The sequence below is a fragment of the Branchiostoma floridae genome, chromosome 1, assembly GCF_000003815.2.
Source record: "Branchiostoma floridae strain S238N-H82 chromosome 1, Bfl_VNyyK, whole genome shotgun sequence".
In the NCBI taxonomy this organism is placed as follows: Eukaryota; Metazoa; Chordata; class Leptocardii; order Amphioxiformes; family Branchiostomatidae; genus Branchiostoma; species Branchiostoma floridae.
This window is the reverse complement of record NC_049979.1, coordinates 27,264,348-27,288,787: the sequence shown is the minus strand read 5'-3', so window position 1 is coordinate 27,288,787 and position 24,440 is coordinate 27,264,348. Positions and strand designations below refer to the sequence as shown.

Sequence of the window (24,440 nt, the reverse complement as noted above, 5' to 3'; positions counted from 1 at the left end):
AAGTGTAAAAAAATTCGTTTCTTTTCTATTAAGTTCGTTGAGCGACCTGTCAAATCTTAGGTCGCAGAGAGAGCGCGGTGAGAGCGCCGTCCTAGTGGAAAGGGGGTATAACTAAGCCTTACCCTCGAAAGTCTTCCGGTAGGTTTTATCTTGAAAATCGTGTTTCCAGTGTTTTTTTCCTGATACTTTTTGTCAACTCATGGCCTTGTCTTAGCAATTTCATTTTCCACTTGCTGTGGGTCAAAAGTTGACCTTGATCTCCCACAATAAACGAGAAAGTTTACTAGTATTTGCAAGTTTGTGTCGATGTTACAAGGACAGTGATGGACATTATCAAACGAAATACTAGCAAAAGCTATCATATCTTTCATATTTCCAATGGAATGCAGACCTGTATACGCTCTTAACATTATGGTAGCGGGAAATAAGTAACGACAGTAACGATTAAGTAAGATTCTAGAGATGATGAGACAGATGAGTATACCATAGTCTTGACCTGAGTACAATCCATTACAAGCTGCAATTTTCATATGAGCTGATAGGTGGCGCTGTGAACAGGTGGTGTGTAGAGTCCACAGAGCAGGTATGGCGGACCTTGTCTTGCCGGACGTCCTGGTCAGCAGCCAGCGACACTACATCCAGGGACGGTACAACGACGCCATCAAGCTCCTGTCACAGGTGCTGAAAGACAAGGGACGCTCCCTGGAACCCAGGGAGATCGCCGCTGTCCACTGCAACCTGGCCTCCTGCTATCTAAAGCTGGGACTCCTGCGAAAAGTTGTCTCCAGTTGTGACTCCGCCATCAAAGCGGACGCCGCCTCACTGCAGGCGTACCTGTATAAAGGTGGGCGTGCGTTTCGCTACAACCTTTGAAAAACCTTTGATACTGTGTGATTACATTTGTAGCTCTACTCCAGAAGGTTTTGACTTCGCGAGAGATAGTATGAAACGATAGTGGGCCGCTGCTATGTTCAGTTCGGTGCCACACAACCCGGAAGTAACATATTACCAGTTTTATGGTGGCTAAACGGCTGCACACAAACAGTGACTGAAAAATGTGAAACTATACATTTCTCCTATCCTAGATTCCCAATACGTCATTGGTCTACTGATTGAAGGAGGATATTAATATGACTTAATTGGTATGCAAATGTTATTACTGTGAATTAGTTAATATCTCTGTTGGGAATAGATTAGCAAGACTAATGCAAATAAGCCCTGAGTATTGCTTACATAAGCAAGTTAGATCAACAGTTTTTTTTTTTAGAAAAAAAATCAAAGATTAGCGAATTGCCTTTCTTCGTAAGTGTTCTGTGTCCCACCTAGTAAGACAGTAAGTGTTCTATCTCCGTCAGGTAAGACAGTAAGTGTTCTACATGTGTATCTCCCACTATGTGAGACAGTGTTCTATTTCTCACCAGATGAGGTGTTCTAACTCCCACCAGGTGAGACAGTAAGTGTTCTATCTCCCACAGGTGAGACAGTAAGTGTTCTATCTCCCACAGGTGAGACAGTAAGTGTTCTATCTCCTACAGGTGAGACAGTAAGTGTTCTATCTCCCACAGGTGAGACAGTAAGTGTTCTATCTCCCACAGGTGAGACAGTAAGTGTTCTATCTCCCACCAGGTGAGACAGTAAGTGTTCTATCTCCCGCAGGTGAGACAGTAATTGTTCTATCTCCCACAGGTGAGACAGTAAGTGTTCTATCTCCCGCAGGTGAGACAGTAAGTGTTCTATCTCCCACAGGTGAAACAATAAGTGTTCTATCTCCCGCAGGTGAGACAGTAAGTGTTCTATCTCCCACAGGTGAGACAGTAAGTGTTCTATCTCCCGCAGATGAGGCAGCAAGTGTTCTATCTCCCACAGGTGAGACAGTAAGTGTTCTATCTCCCGCAGATGAGGCAGCAAGTGTTCTATCTCCCACAGGTGAGACAGTAAGTGTTCAATCTCCCACAGGTGAGACAGTAAGTGTTCTATCTCCCACCAGGTGAGACAGTAAGTGTTCTAGCTCCCACAGGTGAGACAGTAAGTGTTCTATCTCCTACTATGTGAGACAGTAAGTGTTCTATCTCCCACAGGTGAGACAGTAAGTGTTCTATCTCCCACAGGTGAAACAATAAGTGTTCTATCTCCAACAGGTGAGACAGTAAGTGTTCTATCTCCTACAGGTGAGACAGTAAGTGTTCTATCTCCTACTATGTGAGACAGTAAGTGTTCTATCTCCCACAGGTGAGACAGTAAGTGTTCTATCTCCCACAGGTGAGACAGTAAGTGTTCTATCTCTCACAGGTGAGACAGTAAGTGTTCTATCTCCCACAGGTGAGACAGTAAGTGTTCTATCTCCCACAGGTGAGACAGTAAGTGTTCTATCTCTCACAGGTGAGACAGTAAGTGTTCTATCTCTCACAGGTGAGACAGTAAGTGTTCTATCTCCCACAGGTGAGACAGTAAGTGTTCTATCTCCCACAGGTGAGACTGTAAGTGTTCTATCTCCCACAGGTGAGACAGTAAGTGTTCTATCTCCCACAGGTGAGACTGTAAGTGTTCTATCTCCCACAGGTGAGACAGTAAGTGTTCTATCTCCCACAGGTAAGGCTCTCCACAGACTGAAGAAGCCTGACCAGGCGCGGCAGGTTTGGGAGTCGGCCCTGGGCAGGTACGGAGACTTCCAGGTGTTGTCCGAGATCCTGGGCTGTATCCAGTGTTTGGAGGAGGACAAGTCAGGCCCTACTCCGAGTCAACAAACCAACAAGGTAAAGGTGATGGTTCAGAGGGTCTGCATGGGGGCTTACAACAACATTTTTTGTTGTATTCAGAAGAACTCCCCTGCATATGACACTAAATTAAGCATGGCAATAATGCCACATTTGTTCGCCTTGATCCAAATTATATCATGTAAAATGGCTATCCCTATGAATTATGGGAAATCAAAATAGGCATATCTACAGAAAAGGGGGATGATGGCCCTCATTTCAGCTTTACAGGCTGTAACATATCAAAGATAAAGATACAGAATATATAAAGATAAAGATACAGAATATAGAATTATACATGCTGAATTTTCAGATTTGTGGGTGTTAGGAGTGTCATGCCAAGGGGCAGTTATTATTAACCTGCTACATAACAAACACAGACTCAGATGCAGATACTGACAAGGCTGTATGTCCACATATATTTTGTGTCCAGGTGAATGGAGACCATGCAGATTATGGGAGGTCAACGACGCCCCCAAACCTGCAGCAAGGGACAGCAGACCGTGGGGACAGCGAGAAAACAACCGAAGGGACAGCAGAAGGTCAGGGCAATGACAAAACAGCAGGTGGAACAGCAGAGAGTCAGGACAGCAACAAAACAACAGTAGGGACAGCTGAGAGTCAGGATAGCACCAAAGCAGCAGTAGGGACAGCTGAAGGTCAGGACAGCACGAAAACAACAGGAGGCTTTCTTGACCCCCGCAGCCCGGAGTTCAAGGTGGGACGGGGTTTCCTACTTGTGAACGAAGGGAACTACGAAGAAGCAATCAAGCTGTTCAACACCATCCTCCAGCTGCACCCCATGACGTACAAGGCGTACGTCGGGAGGGGGACGGCTTACGCCATGACCAGACAGCTTCTGAAGGCAGAGGCAGATTTTACGCAGGCTCTCACACTGGAACCGAAGGAGACGGAGATCTGGAAACGGCGCGGCCAAGTCCGGGCAGCCCTCGGCCAGGAGGGCCAAGCGATCGAGGATCTAAACCGAGCCCAGTCCATTTGTAAGGTGGTGGACGTGGACATACAGAAGGAGGTCGGACTCATCTATCAGGCAAAAGGTGACAACGTTTCCGCACTCATGCACTTCAAGAGAGCCGACAAGGTTCTCCTGGTGAAGCAAAAACAAGGAGAGCTGGACAAGTCTCAGGCTAAGACATTGTGGAATGCCATGGGCCTCTGTCAGAACAGTCTTGGGTACTGTATGGATGCCGTGGTCACCTACCAACGGGCGCTAAACCTTGACCCGGATTTCCGCGAATCCATCGTAAACATGGCTCAGGCGTATAAGGATTACGGAAACTTCGAGAAGGCGGATGAGCTGTTCGCTCGGGCCTTACGACTGGATCCGCGCTGCGTGACGACGCTGAACCTACACGGCCTGTGTCTGTACGGCGCGGGGGAGATTCGCTGCAGCTACGAAACCCACTGCAAGCTTCTGGAGGTCGCCCCGCACAACGAAGACTGTCTGTACATGCACGGCATCAGTGCGCAAGCCCTCGGGCTGTTCCGCAAGGCTGTGGAGAGTTTTACCCATCTGAATGGCATGAACCCTGCCCACTGGGCGTTCTACACCCGAGAACTGTGTCTCTTCCAGCACCACCACCTGGACATGCCCTTAAAGGACTACAACGCAGACATTGAGTTACACGAGTGCTTCAAGGAGGCGTGGACCAAGAGACTGGACCCAACCCATCTGACCTTCGACTATTGCAAGCAGGCTGACTTCAGTCCAGATATAGCCGACGTGGACCAGGATGCAATGCTTAGTACTGCTGCAAGAGACATTGCAAAGGTTTGAACCAGAAGACTTAGAAATTACTTAGACATGGTTATCCTTTTAGTAAAAGTTATCATGATATGCTTCTTTTTGGTCTTTGTTCTAATAGGCCATGTTGATTCGATTATGTGGATGACATCTGTATGAATCAATTGTCGATCATTTCCAAAACCATACTGCTAACTGTACAGAGCTGCTGCGAATTGAGTACATACATTCTTTATGTATTGGAAAATGGATCATCCTACTTGTGTCATAGAATTCCTTGCAATTACCAACACTTTTCTCAATTTTTGACTGCACACTTCTTCGTCATTTAAGGAATGAGCAATCCACCTCTTTCTGTCACATCACATACTTAAATGATCCACTGCTCACCGAAAATGTGTTCTACCTGCATAACATGACATCACAGAAGAAATTGATGCTCATACCAGGGTTGTAGCCAGCCAGAAATCATTTTCCGTCCCCTCGATTTTGAATGGCTTTGGCGCAGCGTTCCCTGAGGGAGGTCCGGGGGCATGCTCGCAAGGAAAATTTTGAAATCTAGACCCTCAGAAACGCTATCTCCTGCATTTTGAGGGTTTAATTTTGCTCACAGAGGATGGATTGGGCCAATTCTAGCTGTCCCTAGCTGCAAAATTCCGTCAAAGGACGGAAGGACGGGTGCTGGCTACAACCCTCAGGCTCAATGGTGAAGACTGGAGTTAGATGATGGAAAATTGGGTATAAGTCCAATTTTGTACTGTAACACAGTTACAATAACAGTACTTTTCAATTATGATTTCTGTCAACACTTTCAAGCTAAGGACTTCTCTCTGTGCCCCACCGTGCAGGTAGCGTTTCCCCTGGGTGACAGGCTGCAGTACGACACCCCGGGGTTCCTGGTGAACAAGAAGCAGCACCGCTGGTTCGGCCTGGCCATGGTGGACATGGCGCAGACGGTTCAGCGAGTCTGGAGAGTCATGAGGAAACAGGTGGGTGGGAAATATATGAAATATGTAATAAAATATATTATGTATTATAGAATATGAAATTTAAAGAAGACTCAAATTTCTGCGTCATCCCTACACATCACTCACTCTCGATGCATTCATACTCTCACATACACAAAATGAAACACAGCACAAGTGTTAGGGTGGACACAAGTGTGACTGTGGACACTAGACTAGTGTTGCTACGGAAAGAGGATTGCATACAAAAGGACACGTGGCAACTTCCTGCACGCATCCTTGTTTTAAGAGTTGAGAAACTGCATTGGAAACAAAATCATGATTATCTTTCACACTAGCATTATTATGCAAAACCCTGGATTGTGGTAAATGCATTAAATGGTAATTTATAACCAATCTAGAATGAACTCAGAAGCACCAGCATTTCTAAAAAGCAGTGTTTCTCTTGAGTCTTCCTCTGACGCTGATACCTCAATCTCCTTCTCCGAATTCAAAATCTTTCAACTTCATAATGTCCCTCAAAGAAGAAATTCCTGGGATGTGACAAACGAAGTCATCCTGACGATTTAGTCACTCTGAGGGGAAAAAGTCTGAAATTGAAAACACAATCAATTAAACTTTCTTGCTGGTAATATTCCAATCCAACTGCTGCACATGCTGTATGTCTAATCTTGGGACAGGTACTCCTCCAATGTTCTTCTCCACAAGTAAAGCATGATCCTGGCTTCTTGTTGCTTGAAAAAGAAGCTGTTACTGTAAGCCTCACCAAAATATACCTTCTTCACGATGGTCAAATTTGGCCGAAAAGTTTCCATTCGAACGCAGAGTATCGGGTTACCGGGGCTCCCGCGCGGTCCCCGCTGAGGGCTGACGGTGACTGAAACATCTTCTAAAATATCGTGATAGTTTGAAAAACAACCTCTCGCACGTGCCTCGTCGAGATTAAATGAAAACTGGCAGTGTGTACACGTCAAGTCTTACCGTGTACGTGTGCTACACAGTTTTGTCTCAATGTCTTCTGAAATGTGCATAGTTGGTTGATTTAGAAAGGGTGTTCGGTGGGCCAAAAAAGCAAATACCATATTTAGATTGGTCCTAAATTTGACTGAAAATCCAAATCTTCTATTTCATATAGGTAATGATATTAAGATCAAACTTTCTGTCTTAGGGATTTTTCAACTTCTACTTAAAACTATTTCTATAGCCAATATAAGGTCGAAAAATCGTCATTTTTTCAAGTTTTCACACTCAAAGACTCGTAATTCAAAATTGCCTCCATGTTCCAAAAATCCCTAAGACACAAAGCTGGAGATATTAGTTGTCGACAATATAAGTCCTGAAAGAGTTGATTTGCACGCGTTTTGCAAGCGATTTAAATACCATGTTTGGTCCTATGTCGAGTCGCACTGATAGTGACATAGAGTAATTGATACCGCCGTAAACAAGTGTTGTAACATTCAAGGTCACCAATAATGACGCCAGCAGCTTTGTTACATGTCACATGTTCCAAACTAAGCGGCTGCAAAACTAAGCTTGCCAGATAACGGTTTATATTTGTGAAAATGTCAGTTTTTCTTCTGACGCACGGCACCCGAGAAAATGAGGGTGTTTGCTGCGTGTTTACTGTAACAACCTGCGGGTGACCTCGGATGACCCCAAATAGAACGCCCGTTCTGTTCGATCACGCCAGCGTTCTGTTCGATGGAAGATGATTCGTGTTCTAAATCCCCACATAGAAGTCTGGAAATTTTGGGGCCAAATTTTACCATCGTGCTTGTCAATTGTCTGTTCATGCAGCACATGCAGCTTTCTTCCTCTTGTCGTCACTTTCTTTTTTGGCCTTCTTAGCCCTAGGCTCCGCCTTGAAAATGCATTTTTCATCATCTGAGTCATCTTAAATATTCCTGAATGGTGAGCCTGCCAACATCGGACTTGTTGGCCTGAGAATCCATTTCTGACAGAAGGAAATCAACTTCTCACCTTCAGTAAGGGACTGCAGAGCTCTCCCCGTTTTCCCTCTTTCACCCCCGTCTTGGTTCCAGATCACGTTTTCCTTTCCTCCAGGGTAAAATGATTGACCCCCCCCCCCACTTGTTCCCGTGTTTTCAGGACACCAGTGGAAGCATCATGGTGACCGGTCGCGCCAGCAGCGGGTGCCGCACCTCCCACGTGTTTGGCTGGCGGGACCTGTTCGACATCGCGGTGAAGTGGCGTCAGGCCTCGGAACCGAACGACCCCGTGTGGTGGGTGGACCTCCTGAACCAGGAGACCTTCACGGAGGGCTTCGGCTCGCAGACTCCCATGATCCTCGGGCAGTGCCATGTGGTCCGCTACTACCCCTACTGGAAAAAGGCATTCCCACTTATGAAGGTGAAGTACAGTTTCTTGTTAGTTGTCATTAGTTTTTGTTATTCAATTTCATTAATCTTAAATGATGAACCATACAGTTATATACCCACTGGCATCTGCAGTTAGTGGATAAGATAAGACTTTTGAGGTAAGTAAGGCATTCATATCAGGATGTGTTTCAATTATTGCATTCAAGACATCTCCCTAAAATTGTGAAGAACTTACATAATGTGAATCACATTTTAGCATTACAGTTCCATAGTATGTAATATCAAAGCATAAATGCTTACAGCATGTGAGGGTTTGTAGTTCACAGTTCTTGTACTGTCTCAGACTCATAATAATGCAATTTGATGTGTAAAGATCTTTTAAAAAATCATTTGAAGTAGAGAAGTCACAAAGCTTTGTACAATGATATGTATAGGAGGAAGTCGAGTAACAAGTCCTTATTTATAGCAATGCATGTATATGTAGTAGGTTAGATATATGTACTTGCATATGCCAGGAAATAATTTTCATGTAGTGTGGAGGCCTGGGATGTTCCAGCCTGTGTGTGAACTGTTTGTTTTGTGTATTTGTTTGTTACCTGTACTGTACTGTTTGTTATTCCCCCCGACAGGATCTGATGAAGGACCAGTGTAACCCCTCCCCTGCACAGTTAGAACAGATCAACGAGGCCCAGACCCCGCACGACCTGTACGCCATCCGGAGCCACGACTTCTACGTGGCGACGCCGTGCCACAGCCAGGCCGCGCCCGGCCGCATCATGGAGGGCACCCGTCTTACCATCCAGAAGAAGACTCGTTACGGCTACACGTGTTCCATCCGTACGCCCGGTACGCCCGCCAGGTGGAAACAGTTCGACCAAGAGATGGCGCACGCCTGGGAGAGACTCTGCGAGGAGGCAGTGCGCCCGCAACCCGACACGAGAACCATGTACGAACTGTCGGCCACGTTAGCGTACTACTGGTACAACTTCATGCCTCTTTCCCGCGGGTCGGCCGCGTGCGGACTTCTCTCGCTACACGCTCTCCTGTTGGCGATGGATCTGCAAATCGAGCAACCGATCCCCGCCGGGCTACAGGTGGACTGGGAGGCCATCTTTCTGCCCACGCCGCGGGATTTTATCGGCATGCTGGACGAATGGGTCGGATCATCACTACAGCATCTGGAGTCAAGTCCCTTACGCTCACTACCCAACGTCTCAGAAACATTCCCAACGCTTAGGTCCATTCTGGAAATTCTTAATCATGAAAAAAGCCTATAATAGTTTCTTTACACGTACTTCAATCACTCACTACCTAATGTGTCTGAAATGTTTCCCACGCTTAGGTCCATTCTGGAAATTCTTAATCATGAAAAAAGCCTATAATAGTTTCTTTATATGTACTTCAATCACTCCCTACCTAATGTGTCAGAAACTTTCTCAATTCTTAGATCCATTCTGGAAATTCTTAGTCATGAAAAAAGCCTATCATGATAGTTTCTTTACATGTACTTCTGTCACTTCCTACCTAATGTGTCAAGACTTTCCCAATACTTAGGTCCATTCTGAAAATTCTTAATTAAAAAAGCCTATACAGTGGAAGCCAGTTGATTGCACGTCCGATAAACGCACACTTCGGTCAATTGCACGGGTTCCCCAAATCCCGTGGCAGTGTGGTCCAACTGGGTAACTTCGCATTATCGCACACGCCGGATAATGGCACGGAATTCGCTAGCAAATTGGGTGTGCAATTAAGCGGCTTCCACTGTAATAGTTTCTTTATATGTACTTCTGTCACTTCTTACCTAATGTGTCAGAGACTTTCCCAATACTTAGGTCCATTCTGGAAATTCTTAATCATGAAAAAAGCCTATAATAGTTTCTCTATATGTACTTCTGTCACTTCCTACCTAATGTGTCAAGACTTTCCCAAATCACATAATTAGGTCCATTTTGGAAATTCTTAATCATGAAAAAGGGCTATGGTTTGTTTTCTTCACTGTTTTCTTTGTGTAATGCTAAGAGATGTTTGCAACTCAGAACAGAACCAGTTTACAGATGTGTCTTGTGTGGCAGCGAATGTTATTCTTGTATTGTACTGTTCATTGCCATGGACAATGCTGTAGGATTGGTGCAAATTAGGATTTTACCATCGTCAATATAGATAGAACAAAACATTTCTGTTTATTCCATATCACCCAAGGTGACAGACCAACCATGGGTCACCCTAAAAAATGCACAAAGCACCAGAATTTTCACTTAATGCCCTGTATAATATTATGAGTTTACACTTCTATTAATCTATTAGTTTTTGGTAGTAGGTAGGGTCTGTGTTTAGGGTAACTATAATTGAAATAACAGCCATGTAGTATGTACCAATGATCTTGTTTTCCATATTTTGAGGGACTTCATAGTTTGATGGTTAATGACTATATTGCAGAAACATGTTCAATTATCTAAAAAATTTCACCTTACTTTACACATGTACATTGTGCAGACAAAAAGACAGCTAAGCAAAAACTTTGAGGTATGATTGTAAGATGCTGATGATCTATATATAGTCCCTCAACGAAAATTGTGCACTCCTATGTCATCCATACAATCAAATCAGTGTGGCCTAATGTTGGGTATAAAAAATTATGCAGTGACAAAGATATTAAAGAAAATTGTTTAATTTATTGCATATCATCACGTCTTGCCAACAAACCTTAGATATCCAGGTACTGTAATGCCTTTTTGGGGGCATTTTCTTGCCCAGCAACCTATCAGATTATAGTTTATACAATCCTTTTCAGAGCAAGCAAAGTTCTAATATCCAAATTGGTTGGAAAACAGCCACTCTTTACCTTATGTTTCATAATTTACAAAGCAATTCAAATTCTATGTAGAAGTAAACATTACTCAGATTGCATTGTCCCAAGGCAGCATAACAAACCTTTTTCTGTATTTGAGATGTTGTTACCCTTTACGAAAGAATCAATATTTTTGCCTAAACTCTCAAACGATTTTCTAAATGCTTGATCAGTGGCCTAAAATCATGACTTATCATTGTGTTTGATGACCTAATGTTTAAAGTTTGAAGGCATACTTAAGCTTTTTCCATGTAATGCTAAATATTGATAAGCATTGAAGCTTTTTACATCCATTTTTTTTAGTTTTTAGCACAAGCTTCATAATTCATTTTTCCACCAAAGCTTCAAACAACTCTCAAAACAGGTGACCACTTGGCTTTGTTTTAAACAAAAGAGCATCACCTTTATAACCTTCAGTTTGACCATAGCTTGGCAGAGGGCAATACATGCATGGTTCTCATTAATTGACAATATATGCCAAATGGAAAGATTTCTGCAAGATGTATTAACTGGCCTATTGTGTCATAACACATTTGAGACGATACGAACCGCATTGTAACACTGGAACCAATATAGTTAAGATCGGTTAATTCAGTCTACAAAAGTACAGATCAGTTAATCCTGCAGAGTCTACAGTTTAGTTAATCATGCACAGTCAGGGAAGTACAGATTAGTCAATCCTGCAGAGTCTACAGAAGTCTGATCAGTTAATCCTACAGAACTACAGATCAGTTAATCCTGTGGAGTCTACAGAACTACAGATCAGTTAATCCTGCAGTCTACAGAGGTACAGATTAGTTAATCCTGATCTGTTAATCCTGCAGTCTATAGGAGAACAGATCAATTAATCCTGCAGAGCCTACAGAAGTACAGATTAGTTAATCCTGCAGGGTCTACAGATTAATTAATCCTGCGGAGTCTACAGTAGTACAGATAAGCCAATCTTGCAGAGTCTACAGATTAGTTAATCCTGTGGAGCCTACAGAAGTACAGATTAGTTAATCCTGCGGAGCCTACAGAAGTACATCGGTCCCCAGTTGTTGGGCAGGCTGGGCAGCACCAGCGCGCCGATCCTGCAGCCCTCCGAGAAAGTGAAAGTGTTTCGGAAGAACTGGACCAGTCCGGAGACGTCGGCCACCTCGGCCAGGATGTTGGAGTTCTGGTTGGCGTGCTCCATGGCCATGTAGACCACGCCTTCGTTCTGCATCTGTGACATGGTGCAGGTGGAGTACACAACCTCACCACCTGGGCGCACGGCCGCTAGTGCCGAACTCAACAACTTCACCTGAAGGTCCGTTAACTCAGTACGCTCGCGCGCCCGCGCCACGTGGAAGATGTTGGTCTTCTCGTCGTGCGTGAGGGAGTGGCGGTCGGTGGTGCACGGTACGTCCACCAGGACTCTGTCGAAAGAGTTCGGGGACACCTTCCCCCACCTGCAGCCATCAAAACTGGTGACTTTCACTCCCTTCTGGACGCTCAAGCCACGCTGGAGGTACAGCCGTAACACCTGGTTCAGACGCTTGAGGCGACTAGACTTCGGTTCGTTAGCGATGATCCCCGAAAGCGACACCGACATGTTTAGAATAGTGAGAGTCTTGCCGCCGGGACCGGCACACATGTCTAGCACGATGTCACCGGGGTTCAAGTTGAGCGCCAACACGGGGAGGACTGACGAAGCGTCCATTGCATAGTACGTGAGAATCCCGTCGGCGTCGGGTTGCGCCGGGGGAAACCTGCTCGTGTCCGCCATGCTGTACAGTCTCAGGTTGGTGGCGGCGACGGGAAGACTGGGCGAAGTTTCCTCGTCTCTGCCGTTCTCGACACCAGTCTGACTAATTTCGCGAGTCCCGTGGCCTTGTACATTATCATCATCATAACTGTCTTCGACAGTTTCTGGTTGGACGGTAGCGATGTGAGCAGCCCCTCGGACGCCCCTCTTTGCCCGTCGTGCTGGCCGGAGTGCCTGCTGACCGTCCATGACGTCCACAGCACCGAGGGCCTCCAAGTCAGCACACACGGCCTCGGGATCGTGGCCGAAGTTGTTGACCAGGGCGGCGTGTTTGGGCTCGGACAGGAGAGCCAGGCGGATGGATGACCAGCGGGTTCCAAACTGGCGCGTGTAGTACTGGTCAAACATGTCCAGCGCCACCTGGGACGCCCAGGTAGGCGGTTTCCGGTTGCGGTAGATCGTCTTCTTGTAGCGGACCTGGTGCAGGGCCAGGCGCGCGTACCGCCTGGACAGCAGACCCTGGACTGTCTCCATTTCCACTCAAGCTAGTGAGACTTCTGTACCTGTGAGGGGAGAGAAAGACACAAACTACACTGAACAGAAGGAAAACTTAAAGGGGCATTCCACTCCACACGGGAGTGTTATTTTCCGATAGATATTAATTTTAGGAAGTGATAACTGCATACTACTTTACATTATACGATAAAGTACCCAGTTGCTCCACATGCCTCAAAAGCATTCAGTCTTCTACTAAACTCCCCAAGTACCCTCTAATTGAATTAATCCTATGGCTGAATACAATGCAAAACTTTTAGGTAAGGTTACAAAACTAATTTCAGGTTTGCTAAGAAATCTCGTCTTGTTCTTGTATTCTTTGCTATCTTATGAGCAATTTGCCTTCTCGGTGTGCTCAGCGAACCTCATTTATTCCGAAAATATGTACGATAAACACAGTGTCTATGCGTATAGGGAATTCATGGGTAGGGTCTGCATGGGTTTAGTGAGTGTCATTATTGTACACATAACGCAATTCATTCCAAGGTGAATTCAATAAAATTCGGCTGATTATGTATTCATTGCCACATTATCTAGTGGAAAACAATACTCCCTTCTGGAGTGGAATGCCCCTTTAACTGACACATTCATTCCTGCTCCTTGGAACAGTCCTAGTAGTAACTTTTACATAATTAATGGCTCAAGAATAGGAGTTGACGACTTAGGAGTAATAAAACTTTAAAAGTCCAAACTTCTGCTTGCAATATTCCCATACACAAGAAGCACTAGCTACAACGGTTTCTATAAGTTCCTGTGTAACTACTCAACACTGAAGGGGTCTGTATGCCTTTTTGATCCCACAAAACATCTGAACAGAACCTGAAATCGATGTCATACATGGGAAGGTTCTTTCTTAAACATAGAAATAATATTTATAATTATACTCAAGAAATAGATTTGTAAACGGTCAGAAGGATATCAATTTATCTGACCGTTTACAGGTCTGTCCACTTGCTAGACAGCTAGAGTGACTGTAATCGGGCACATTACCTGGATGTCTAACATAATCATCGATGTAACTTAAACTGTTATCTTCATTGGGCACACATAGATTTTAGGTAACTTCTTTCCTTACCACTTTGCGTGCACAGTCTTTCATAGCCTGGAACTCCTTGGCACAATCGCCCTTCTTTATATTCTCCTTCACAGCCACACATCTGCCATAAGCTGCAATCTACATAGAAAAAACAACACAAGTGTTACACAACACTTGACTTGATTCAGATTGTAAACAATATAATATGACCTTTCACAGACGTTTAACCATTAGAACACCTGCAGCGACAGGAATTCAAGGTACATGCAATATGTCAAAGGGTATATTTTAGGTCCCGAAATTAAAAACAAAACCCATCTGGACATTGTTATGCAAATCAAAACAATGGTCGAGACAAGAACTGTTTTCAAGTTCGAGGCCTTTTCTACCTTTGACATATACCTAGAATTTCTGTCGCTGCACATGCATCCTGATCTCTGTAAAAGGGCTTTTATGCATGTGGTAGGTCTCAGGCAGCAGTTGCCCACACATTATAACTCATAAAAACACAAAGACATAAAATTATAAAACACTGACTGAGTATTCACTAGAATATGTCTGCCATCTCCTAATTACCTAATAGTCTGCCATCTCCTAATTACCTTGTTGATGTTTGTACCGGCAGGAGGCTATATGATTGTGTTTGGATAATCATTAATGTAAGTATTTCCATGGTTATCTCCAAGCAGATGTAGAAAGGGCAAAATCTGTGGATGTGGTAAACACGTTCAAAGAGATCAGAACACACCCTAAAGATCAATAAATAAATAAATAAATAAACTGACTGAGTAGCCTGTGAGGCACTTTTTATACACTACCATTTCATCTCATTGGTCCGTGTCAAAGTTGATATTCTCCTGGGAGTTGACATACCGTATTTTCTCCATTTAAGTACGCACTCCTAGATAAAATATGCATCCAAATACTGAGTATGCATTATAAGGTTATCCCTCAGGAATTTTGCTGAGTACAAAAATTATGCGCTCAAACTTCGCCGTCCCGTGGTAGTTCATAAACTAGAGCTTTGCCTGGACGTTAGAGCTTATAGTCTTAAAACGTTACACCTACTTTTATACCTAATCCTTGCTCATGACCTACATACAAAATGCATGACCTACATAACAAACGTTTCACCAAAACAAGTTTACACACGCCCCCCTCCCCCTTCCCAGCCACAACGTTCAACAATAAAACTAAAACTAGTAAAAGGTGTGGGGCTCACTTGAGGTGAACATTCACTCATTGCGTAGGAGAACTGCCGAATCCTGCGCCGAACCTGAGACAAATCCCTCATTGTCTGCAGATACTGGCTCTCGTAGAAAGTTTGCTCTCAAAACATCCACGCCACGCAGCGCCTGGCACAAGGTACAGAGGCCGCAAACAAGACTAAAGCGACATCTAGCGGTTCATGAAAAAACAACAGCACATTCAACACCAGACGAAAGCGACATCTAGCGGTTCTTGAGCAAGCAACAGGATTCATCAGCTGCATGGTGACGTCAATCCCGCGAGGTCAGAGGTTCTGAAACTTCCTGGTTTCACGAAAGTCGGAGAAATCTCAGAATGACTCAGGGAATCTGTCGTGCGTAAAATGAGTCAGGTTTTATTTTGGATCCGGACGTCTGTTCGTGCCTTCCACCGTCGCCCTCCATGTGCCTTTCCCGTGGCCAGTAGTCGGCGGAAGTGTGTGAGTTTGTACGCTGTACTGCTGCAGACCACGCTGTTTTTTCTCCGAACTCCCACCGTACCAGCCAGGATGAGTATCATGGTCAGGACTTTATCGGACGAGGAAACAGGTTTGTAAATTTTTTCTATAATAAGCCAAGTTTTGCTTCGGCCAAGCCTCACAGTGTTTATGTCTGAGTCTGACAGTGTATGTTTGTATAGGTGTGAAGTATGCCATCTCAACAACAACAACCATCTCAATACCTTGGATGTTTATATAGGCTAGAGGCTAATATGTGATCATTGTGTTTGGATAATCATTAATGTACTTAAAGTGTTTCCATGGTAATCTCCAAGCAGATGTTGAAAGGGCGAAATCTGTCGATGTGATAAACACTTTCAAAGAGATCAGAACACATGTGTGGCGACAGGAATTCTAGGTAATAATACAAAGGTAATTTAGGCCCGCAAAACGACAACTGTTTTCTTTTTCGAGGCCTTTACCTTTGACATGTTACCTAGAATTCCGCACACATGCAATATGATCTCTGTGAAAGGGCTAATATTTTCATGGAACTGGGAGCTTGAGAAACATTACAATTTTGCCTTCCTACGTCTGCTTGGAGATGATCTCCATTGTACAAATCATATGTGATCACTAATATTGATTGAGTGAGTATAACCTAAGTCCGATGTCCAATCAGGAGAGAGCAAGCCGCCACCATCTGTCGGCATTGAGCTTCAGGACGACATGACGGTCCAGACGGCGCACATCGGGGAGGTCCACGAGGTTCCGATACACGTGCTGATCAGACCCATCCCTCCCGTACTCAACCAGGATAAAGTACAGTCCCTCATGGAGGCCATCAAGGTTAGGCCATTAACCTTTACCTGTACTCATGCAGGCTAATAGACTGATCATGACTGTCAATCACAATAAGCAGTTCAACCAATGGTAGCATGGCAATTAGCAGTTCAATCAATGAGACAGAGTGTCGTTATGCCCCTTATTTGAGCAATTTCTATATTTTGATGTAGTCTGTAGGGCTGTGGGATTGGTCTGTAGCAGAGGAAACACAGTTAGGGTGTAATAGATCAGGGCTCTAGCCAGCGTCTGTTTTTCCGTCAATTGACGGAAATTTGCTGCGTGTGACGGAAAAATTTTAAAACCAATCCGTCAACTTTGACAGACAAAAATCTGATAATAGCTCCTTGGTGGAAGCTACAGGCGGCTTGGGGACGCCGTCCACGACCGTAAAAACCACACACTGTTTTGCTATTGTTATGATTGTTGACAATGTGTGTCGGTGCCCTTTCGCATACGATAATCTCATTAAAACCCGTTTTTCAAGGTCTCAGTTCAGTCTCTCTAACTCCTGGAATAGTGTTTTCGCGACAATGGGAATTGGCTGGCGGAAAAAAATGTCGAGCTGGCTAGAGCCCTGTAATAGATACAACTTTCTGACGGTTTCTATTTACATTACTAACTTTACTTGGGGGTTTGACTTCTTTGGCTAATGAAAATAATGATAAGTGGTTGTTGTGATTTTTATTGTTATTGTAATGCTTGTTCACCTTTATCTGTGGGTTAAAACTATATCTGCTGTATTTAAGAACAGGGTATTAGTAGGGAAATCAAAAGGACAGTGGTGTCAAACTTTGGTTAAAGTCATAAGGTTATTTTCTCATGAATATGTACTTTTGTGAGTCCTTCTCAGTAAACCACAGGACCACAGGATTCTAAACATAGACCAGTGTGTGGGCACAGTGTACAATCACTAGAGTGGGCAGAGGCAGGAAGTTACACAGGCCAATACAAGTTGCAGATGTTCCTATCACGCTTTAGCGGAAGAAGACTTAATGGCTTTTTTCTATGTGTGTTGCTGAATTTGGCCTCATGACAAACATGTAAAGTGGAATTTGTTATCACCAAGCACAGTAGGGGCATCTTTTCTGGATACTTTTAAAGAACGCTTGTAGATAGATGTGCAAAAGTTAAGGTGTGACGGGTCGTTCGATGTAATATAACCAGCTGCTGCTGCCCCACGTGCCTGGTGTGTTACGCCGAAGGGCGGTTATACCGGCTATATACTAGTAGATACAGATACAGAAGCTGGTGTGTTATGCCAGAGGGCGGTTATACCGGCTATATAGATACAGATACAGAAGCTGGTGTGTTACGCCGAAGGGCGGTTATACCGGCTATATAGAGACAGATACAGAAGCTGGTGTGTTACGCAGGAGGGCGATTATACCGGCTATATAGATACAGAAGCTGGTGTGTTACGCCGAAGGGCGGTTATACCGGCTATATAGATACAGAAGCTGGTGTGTTACGCCGAAGGGCGGTTATACCGGCTATATAGATACAGATACAGAAGCTGGTGTGTTACGCTGAAGGGCGGTTATACCGGCTATATAGATACAGATACAGAAGCTGGTGTGTTACGCTGAAGGGCGGTTATACCGGCTATATAGATACAGATACAGAAGCTGGTGTGTTACGCCAGAGGGCGGTTAAACTGGCTATATAGATACAGATACAGATGTAAACTACCGATCAACTGAACTTTATTTTGAGGGTTGTATCCCTCTGATAGAACAGGGCTGACTTACCCACAGCAGAGTGTGCAGTTCTACAGTTTTTGACTGCGAATCCCTTTGAAAACATCAGGTATTCTTTACTTCAACGGTATTCTTTACTTCAACTTTATCCGCAGGGTGCGACCTATTTCCCTTGTTTTCAAAAACGGTATTTAGGCCAGGATATCTAGTCATTGGATGGTGTTTCAAACTGTGATATTTTCAAAACTTCCAAAACATTGCAGCTTGAAACCGCTGTCAGTCAAGTTGATATCCCTAAATGCCATTTCCGAATACAACAGATTTGAAAACGGGTTACCCTACCGATAAAGGTGAACTAGCATTACAGTAGCTGCACCTGTTTTTTAAAATTTCGTCCTTATTTGCTACGGCCACGTGGCGCGTTGGTACACCCGATCCCTCGATCTCGGAAGTTAAGCAACGCGCGGTCCGGACAGTTCTTGGATGGGGGACCAACCAAGGACGTCCGGATTGCTGTAGCCTCACGAAGTTTTCCACGAAATCGTCTTCCGGGAGGGACGTAAAATGGGGGTCCCGTGCTCAAGGAGGTGCCTCGACCACGTTAAACAGCCTCATTACTCATACTTTGGGTACCTACTGGCTGGCAAAATACACCAGATTATTATTATTTTCCTCCCTCTTAATCTAAAACTGTTCCTCTGTATTCCCCAGGACCCGGCGCAGAGACAGACGATCCCGCCCATCGATGTCCTCTGGATTACCGGCAGACAGGGAGGGAATTATTACTACTCGTTTGGAGGCTGTCACCGCTACGCTGCATTCCAGAGACTTCAGGAGGCGACCATTCCCTGCAAACTCATCAGGTCCACAGTACAGGACCTCAGGACTTATCTAGGGGGGTCTACACCTGACTTACTGTAGGGAGGGGGGGGGAGGGTTGAGGGGGGGTCGGTTGCAATTGGTAACAGTTGGTGATATTATCATGTATGGAATCAAGTCAGTATGGCTTAACAACTCTTCTCAGTTACATTTACATTGTGCATCATTGTTCAAAATATGTTTTGTTGCCAGGTTGCCCAGTGGGCAACCTCACCCAAATGCTAGGTTCCACACCCAAATGCTAGGTTGCACATCTCAAAGTGGTCTGAAAGTGTATTTTTTAAGTGTATTCTTTAAGTTTTTCAATTGTTTATTTTGCTTACGTTAGTCTAGATGACAGGAGTGTAAAGATTTTCATACATGTAGTAAGAAGATTCGCACACAGAGGAAAAATTCTTCTGGAAACCAGCGAATGTGGATAAGTTGAACAAAATCATGAAGAAAAATTTGAAAGAATTGTACATTTTCATCCTTGGTGCAGTGACATTGGTAGACCACTCACATAACACTTGGTTTCTCCACCTTGAAACTAGTTTTAAACTACAACGTATTCAAGTTTTGCCAAACAGCATATGGTTGCACAGCGCAATTGGGCAACTGGTAGTTTAGCCCATGTGTAAGCTAATATTTTATACTGTAAATATATTAGGTGAATTTTGCATAGGTTTAGAAATGCTGTATAAATGGTGTCTAGTCATTATATTGTAACATGGACGTGTCTTAGGGTGGACAAAAGGGAGGTACGTTCTAACATTCTGCCTTTCTTTGGTAAATGATCATTAAGCTTTTTTAAAACTGTGTGTTTTTAAACACGCATTCACCATACACTGTGTATTTTCTCTTTTTCTACCTTCCTGATCACTTTGATTAGAAAGATTCTTTTCGTATTTCTTTTCCGTGCCTCCTTGCATCAGTTTTGGGGTTCCGAGAGATTTTCACAACATTGCATATAATTGAATCAACATTCCCAAGTGAGTATGAATGCAGACTGCAATAGAAATGAGGTAGGGCAAAAAAAAAAAAAACAAGATGGGTTAAAAAAAATTCAATGGATAGTTTTCAGCTACTCGCGCGCTCACTGTCCGGTTTATCGTCTGTATGTACATGTACATTTGTCTTTACTCTTTAAGCAGATGTTTCAATCGGCTGGCTTGTAGTGGCGATTTTTTACATCTTTAACTCCCTTCACCCAGCTTCAATAGTAAAGGCCACTTTGGCCACTACTAGCCACCCCCAAACCTCTGCTTGGAGAATGATTTGTCTTAGAGATTGATAAACTATAATCACAGATTCTGAAGAGAAAGTCAAGGACTTGCATATCTCTCACATACACTGACGCAGCAATTTGCATAACAGCATGGAAAAAAACAAAGCCCATAACAGTGTTGTACTATTCAGTATTCTCTGACAAGCTTTATTCACCGGATATACATTTTGATAACTTATTAATTTTACAAATACATGATTTTGCAGATAGTGATCTTCAGCATCTCATCTGATACTATACAATAGTTCCTAAAATTCTTTACAAAAATAGATGTCTTTACAAGTCTTCTATCTTCTCCTTCTTGCCTGAAAGAAAAGAAAAAGATGAGTGTAAGACAGGACTAAGGCCACACCGATTTAATGTCTTGGTTCACGGATTCGCTCGCTCCTATTTTTTGGAAAATAAAGATAAAAATAAAAATTACTACTCAGCAAATTTTCACCATTGATGAAACCATCCACCAACTTTCTGGTGTAGCAAATTGGCCTTTATATTATAAGCTCCTTAAGGTGTGGGTACAGGTGCAGTTACTGTACAAAAATAGTGTTTTTGTACTTTTTTCAAGCTGAAAACTTTTTTCATTATGTTTTGGATTAGCCGTTACCTTTACCCCAACCATTTTACAATTTTTACTTCGCCCTCTCGCTCCATATTTTTTATGAAAAAATCCGTGAACCAAGAAATTAAATTGGTGTGGCCTAAGGACTATTTATCACACATTCATTTTTGTCACAGCAAAGTATTAGAATATGGGCAATTCCTATTCATGCATGTATGTGAATGTGTGTATTAGTGTGTGTATGTATATATATTTGAGTGTGTACATGAATGAGTGCATGTGTGTGCATGTACATATGCATTTCATGATCATTTCTAAAAAATAGGTTAACGTATAATAAAAGAATGGAAGCACAGTAGATCACCATTGGACAATATTGAACATTTCAGATTGACAATAATACACGTTTAAGGGCTGAAAAAATCTTCCTAACCACCTCCTGATTTTTCTTTCATAATACAGCCCAACTGTGTCAGCATATCATACAGACAAACAAGTAAAACCAGCCTTACTCACCACATTCTCTAGTCAAACTCATCGTCGGAGGCCTCCTGTCTGCTGCAGCAGCAACAGAACAGCTTCTTCCACCACTTCCTCCTCTTCTTTCCTACAAGTTGTAGAAAAATTACACATGACGGAAACAATGTTGTAGTTTTGGAAATTGCCAGTCAACATATTCTGTCTTAAATAAAAGTGGTATCTCACTGCACTTGGGGGGTTCTAAAGTTTACTCAACAGATTTCAGAGATGAATTTTCTTATGTTTTGTGTCATTTTTTTGTCTTCTAAGTCATACTTTTACGGAATATCTAAATTGTAAAAATCAGCAAAAATAACACAACAGTGCCACAGTAAAGGAACCTCGCAGTGCCGCACCGGTGCCCCAAGTGCAGTGAGATACCACCTTTATGGTGGGGCCATTATTAGTAGAATCAAATACATGATTCTACTGATTCATCATGTTTTCTGATAATAAGGCAATGTTGATTTGATTATGTGGATGACATCGTATGGAACCGCCAAACTGATGTGAGCGGGCCAATAAAAAAACCTTTAGCAAAAAAGAAGTTGATTAACGGTATGGCTGAAAACTTGCACGCAGATGTCATCCATATAATCAAATTAACATGGCCCAACTATTTGCTTCCTTATCAAATACCTTCATGCCAAAACAAAAGAGAAAACCAACAATGGCAATGACAACATGCACTTCTGTAGACAATGATGTAACAGATACGAATACTCCAATCAGAGAGGATATGTAACCATGTTTGGAACAGAATTATAGTTCAAAACATAGTACTATGTGTAGCCGTGGTACTGAAAGTACTTCTGCCAGTAAAAAAGCTTGTAGTGATGAATTTGAGAATAAAGCTGTTGTCCTTACCTGAAGCACTTTCAGAGTCAACTGAGGAGAGACTGCTAGACTCCTGGTCCCAGCTGGTGTAGTCATAGAAGCTGCTGACACCACTGCTGTAGCTCTCATCCCGGCTGGCGGTCTCGTCACGGCTGGCGGTCTCATCCCGGTTGGCAGTCTCGTCTCGGCTGGCGGTCTCGGCTCGGCTGGCAGTCTCGTCTCGGCTGGTGAAGTCATAGAGGCTGCTGACACCACTGCTGTCATTTTCGTCCTGACTGGCAATCTCCTCCTGACTGCACTCACCATCATCATCTTCTTCCTGATGATGATGATTGGTTTATCATTCAGTAAATAGAATTTTCATCAAACAGTGAAAATTATTTTTCAAAATGAATATACCTGGCAGCCAAAAGGCTGAATTATGTATAATCTTACAGACATCCATAACATACACTGATGTATCCAAGTACATATCATATTAAAATACCTGGCTGGAGTCATCTTCCTCGCTGGAGTCATCTTCTTCCTCGCTGCTGTCTTCTGCTTCATCATCTGCTTCGTAGTCAGCATTCTCGCTGCTGGTCTCCTCCTCTGCTGGGCTGTCCACGGCACTGCTGTCCTCTGCTGGGCTGTCCACGGCACTGCTGTCCTCTGCTGGGCTGTCCACGGCACTGCTGTCCTCTGCTGGGCTGTCCACGGCACTGCTGTCCTCTGCTGGGCTGTCCACGGCACTGCTGTCCCCCTTCTCTGCTGGGCTGTCCACCGCACTGCTGTCCCCCTTCTCTGCTGGGCTGTCCACCGCACTGCTGTCCTCTGCTGGGCTGTTCTCTGCTGGGCTGTTCTCTGCTGGGCTGTCGTAATCAAATCAATATGGCCTAACTATTTGCTTCAATCAAATACCTTCATGCCAAAGCAAAGCAGAAAACCAACAACAGCAACAACTACACAACTACATCCACTACCATATGGACAATGATATAACAAAATGAATACACTCGCCAGAGAAACTGGATATGTGAAATATACCATGTTTGGGACATAGTCTGAAGGAGTCTGTTTTGGAGTTTTAGTCTGAAATATTGCTGCCTGGATCGTCTGAAAATTGCCGTTCGCACTTTGTGTAGCCGTGGTACTGAAAGCATTTCCACCAGACAAAAAAAAACAACAATCCTGTACTGATGAACTTGAGAAGAAAGTTGTGTCCTTACCTGAAGCATACTCCGACTCCTCCGTCTCTGCTGGGCTGTCCACGGCACTGCTGTCATCCTCCGCTGGGCTGGGTCCTTCCTGAAAGAGAATGGTGGGCTTCACGGCTTCGTCCATCGCTGGCAGCCGCTTGGCCCGGTTTTCGCACAACTTCCTCCAGGCGTCGCGCCGGTGAGCGAGTCTACCTGCGATGGCGCATGCTGTGCCGACCACAGGTGACTCGGGCTGACTGGCTGACATCGTTGGATAGTGTCGGTCAGGATCGTAACTGTGTGGAACACTGAGACTGCGGAGCTCTTGAAAAGAACGTCCGTCCGCGGTGAAGTCTCTCGCGGAATGAAGCAAACAGAAGGTTGCCCCGGCTAACCATGCCGTACAATGGCGTTCCAGAACATATAACCGTTAGAAGCAGCGTTCGCAAGTTCGATTTGCCCCCCTCCCCATCCTCTTCCCCCCACCCACTTTGGCGTAAAAATGCACATTTATGAAAAAAAACTACAAAAACACAACTAACCTCAGTTTAACACCATAACGGTGCGAGTACATAATCCTTCGCAAACGATTTTCATTGACAACTGTCCGCTGAGAAATGACTGGCCAACTTTAGTTGAAATGAGACAGAAGTTATTTACGTTCGAATCATAGCCGACGTAGCGCTACATTTGATAACGTTAGCCTTCAATGTCTTCTCATTTCCAACATACACACATACACAACGGAGATTTTTACTCCAACTTGGAATGGAGAGCCTTACAGGCTTAAAGACTGTGGGATCCTGAAATAAGGCTTGGTAAACAGCACGAACTTTTGTTATCGTTAGAAACGGCGACCTTTGGGGTCACTGCCGTATGAGTAAGGTAACGTTCGAATGGCTACATTCACACTTTCCTAGCGTAAACACGTGTTTGTACATCCTAAAGGAAAGTAAAGAAAGAGTCTTTACCGATGCAGAG

At 43.9% G+C, this 24,440-nt stretch overlaps 4 protein-coding genes across 4 annotated transcripts; 2 read left to right on the top strand and 2 right to left on the bottom strand.

Moving 5' to 3' along the window:
• The first annotated feature begins 507 nt into the window (after nucleotides 1–507).
• Nucleotides 508–9,120, top strand: LOC118418907 (suppressor of RPS4-RLD 1-like). Its single transcript, XM_035825039.1, has 6 exons — nucleotides 508–844; nucleotides 2,590–2,748; nucleotides 3,185–4,545; nucleotides 5,367–5,507; nucleotides 7,593–7,853; nucleotides 8,452–9,120. Exons 1-6 carry the CDS (start codon nucleotides 586–588, stop codon nucleotides 9,097–9,099), a joined length of 2,829 nt encoding a protein of 942 aa, XP_035680932.1. The 5' UTR covers nucleotides 508–585; the 3' UTR covers nucleotides 9,100–9,120.
• A 1,853-nt stretch (nucleotides 9,121–10,973) lies between these two features.
• LOC118419232 (5-methylcytosine rRNA methyltransferase NSUN4-like) lies at nucleotides 10,974–15,381 on the bottom strand. The gene is made up of 4 exons (XM_035825585.1): nucleotides 15,213–15,381; nucleotides 14,030–14,128; nucleotides 11,645–12,962; nucleotides 10,974–11,558 (listed from the first exon to the last, which is right to left on the bottom strand). Exon 3 carries the CDS (start codon nucleotides 12,931–12,933, stop codon nucleotides 11,665–11,667), a length of 1,269 nt encoding a protein of 422 aa, XP_035681478.1. The 5' UTR covers nucleotides 12,934–12,962; nucleotides 14,030–14,128; nucleotides 15,213–15,381; the 3' UTR covers nucleotides 10,974–11,558; nucleotides 11,645–11,664.
• A 109-nt stretch (nucleotides 15,382–15,490) lies between these two features.
• LOC118419255 (sulfiredoxin-1-like) lies at nucleotides 15,491–19,982 on the top strand. The gene is made up of 3 exons (XM_035825606.1): nucleotides 15,491–15,786; nucleotides 16,360–16,526; nucleotides 18,932–19,982. The coding sequence occupies exons 1-3, from the start codon at nucleotides 15,582–15,584 to the stop codon at nucleotides 19,139–19,141; spliced, it is 582 nt and encodes a 193-aa protein (XP_035681499.1). The 5' UTR covers nucleotides 15,491–15,581; the 3' UTR covers nucleotides 19,142–19,982.
• Nucleotides 19,983–22,759: 2,777 nt separating this feature from the next.
• On the bottom strand, nucleotides 22,760–23,727 carry LOC118419692 (cytochrome c1-like). Its single transcript, XM_035826253.1, has 2 exons — nucleotides 23,490–23,727; nucleotides 22,760–23,127 (listed from the first exon to the last, which is right to left on the bottom strand). Exons 1-2 carry the CDS (start codon nucleotides 23,725–23,727, stop codon nucleotides 22,760–22,762), a joined length of 606 nt encoding a protein of 201 aa, XP_035682146.1.
• Between the last annotated feature and the right edge of the window lie 713 nt (nucleotides 23,728–24,440).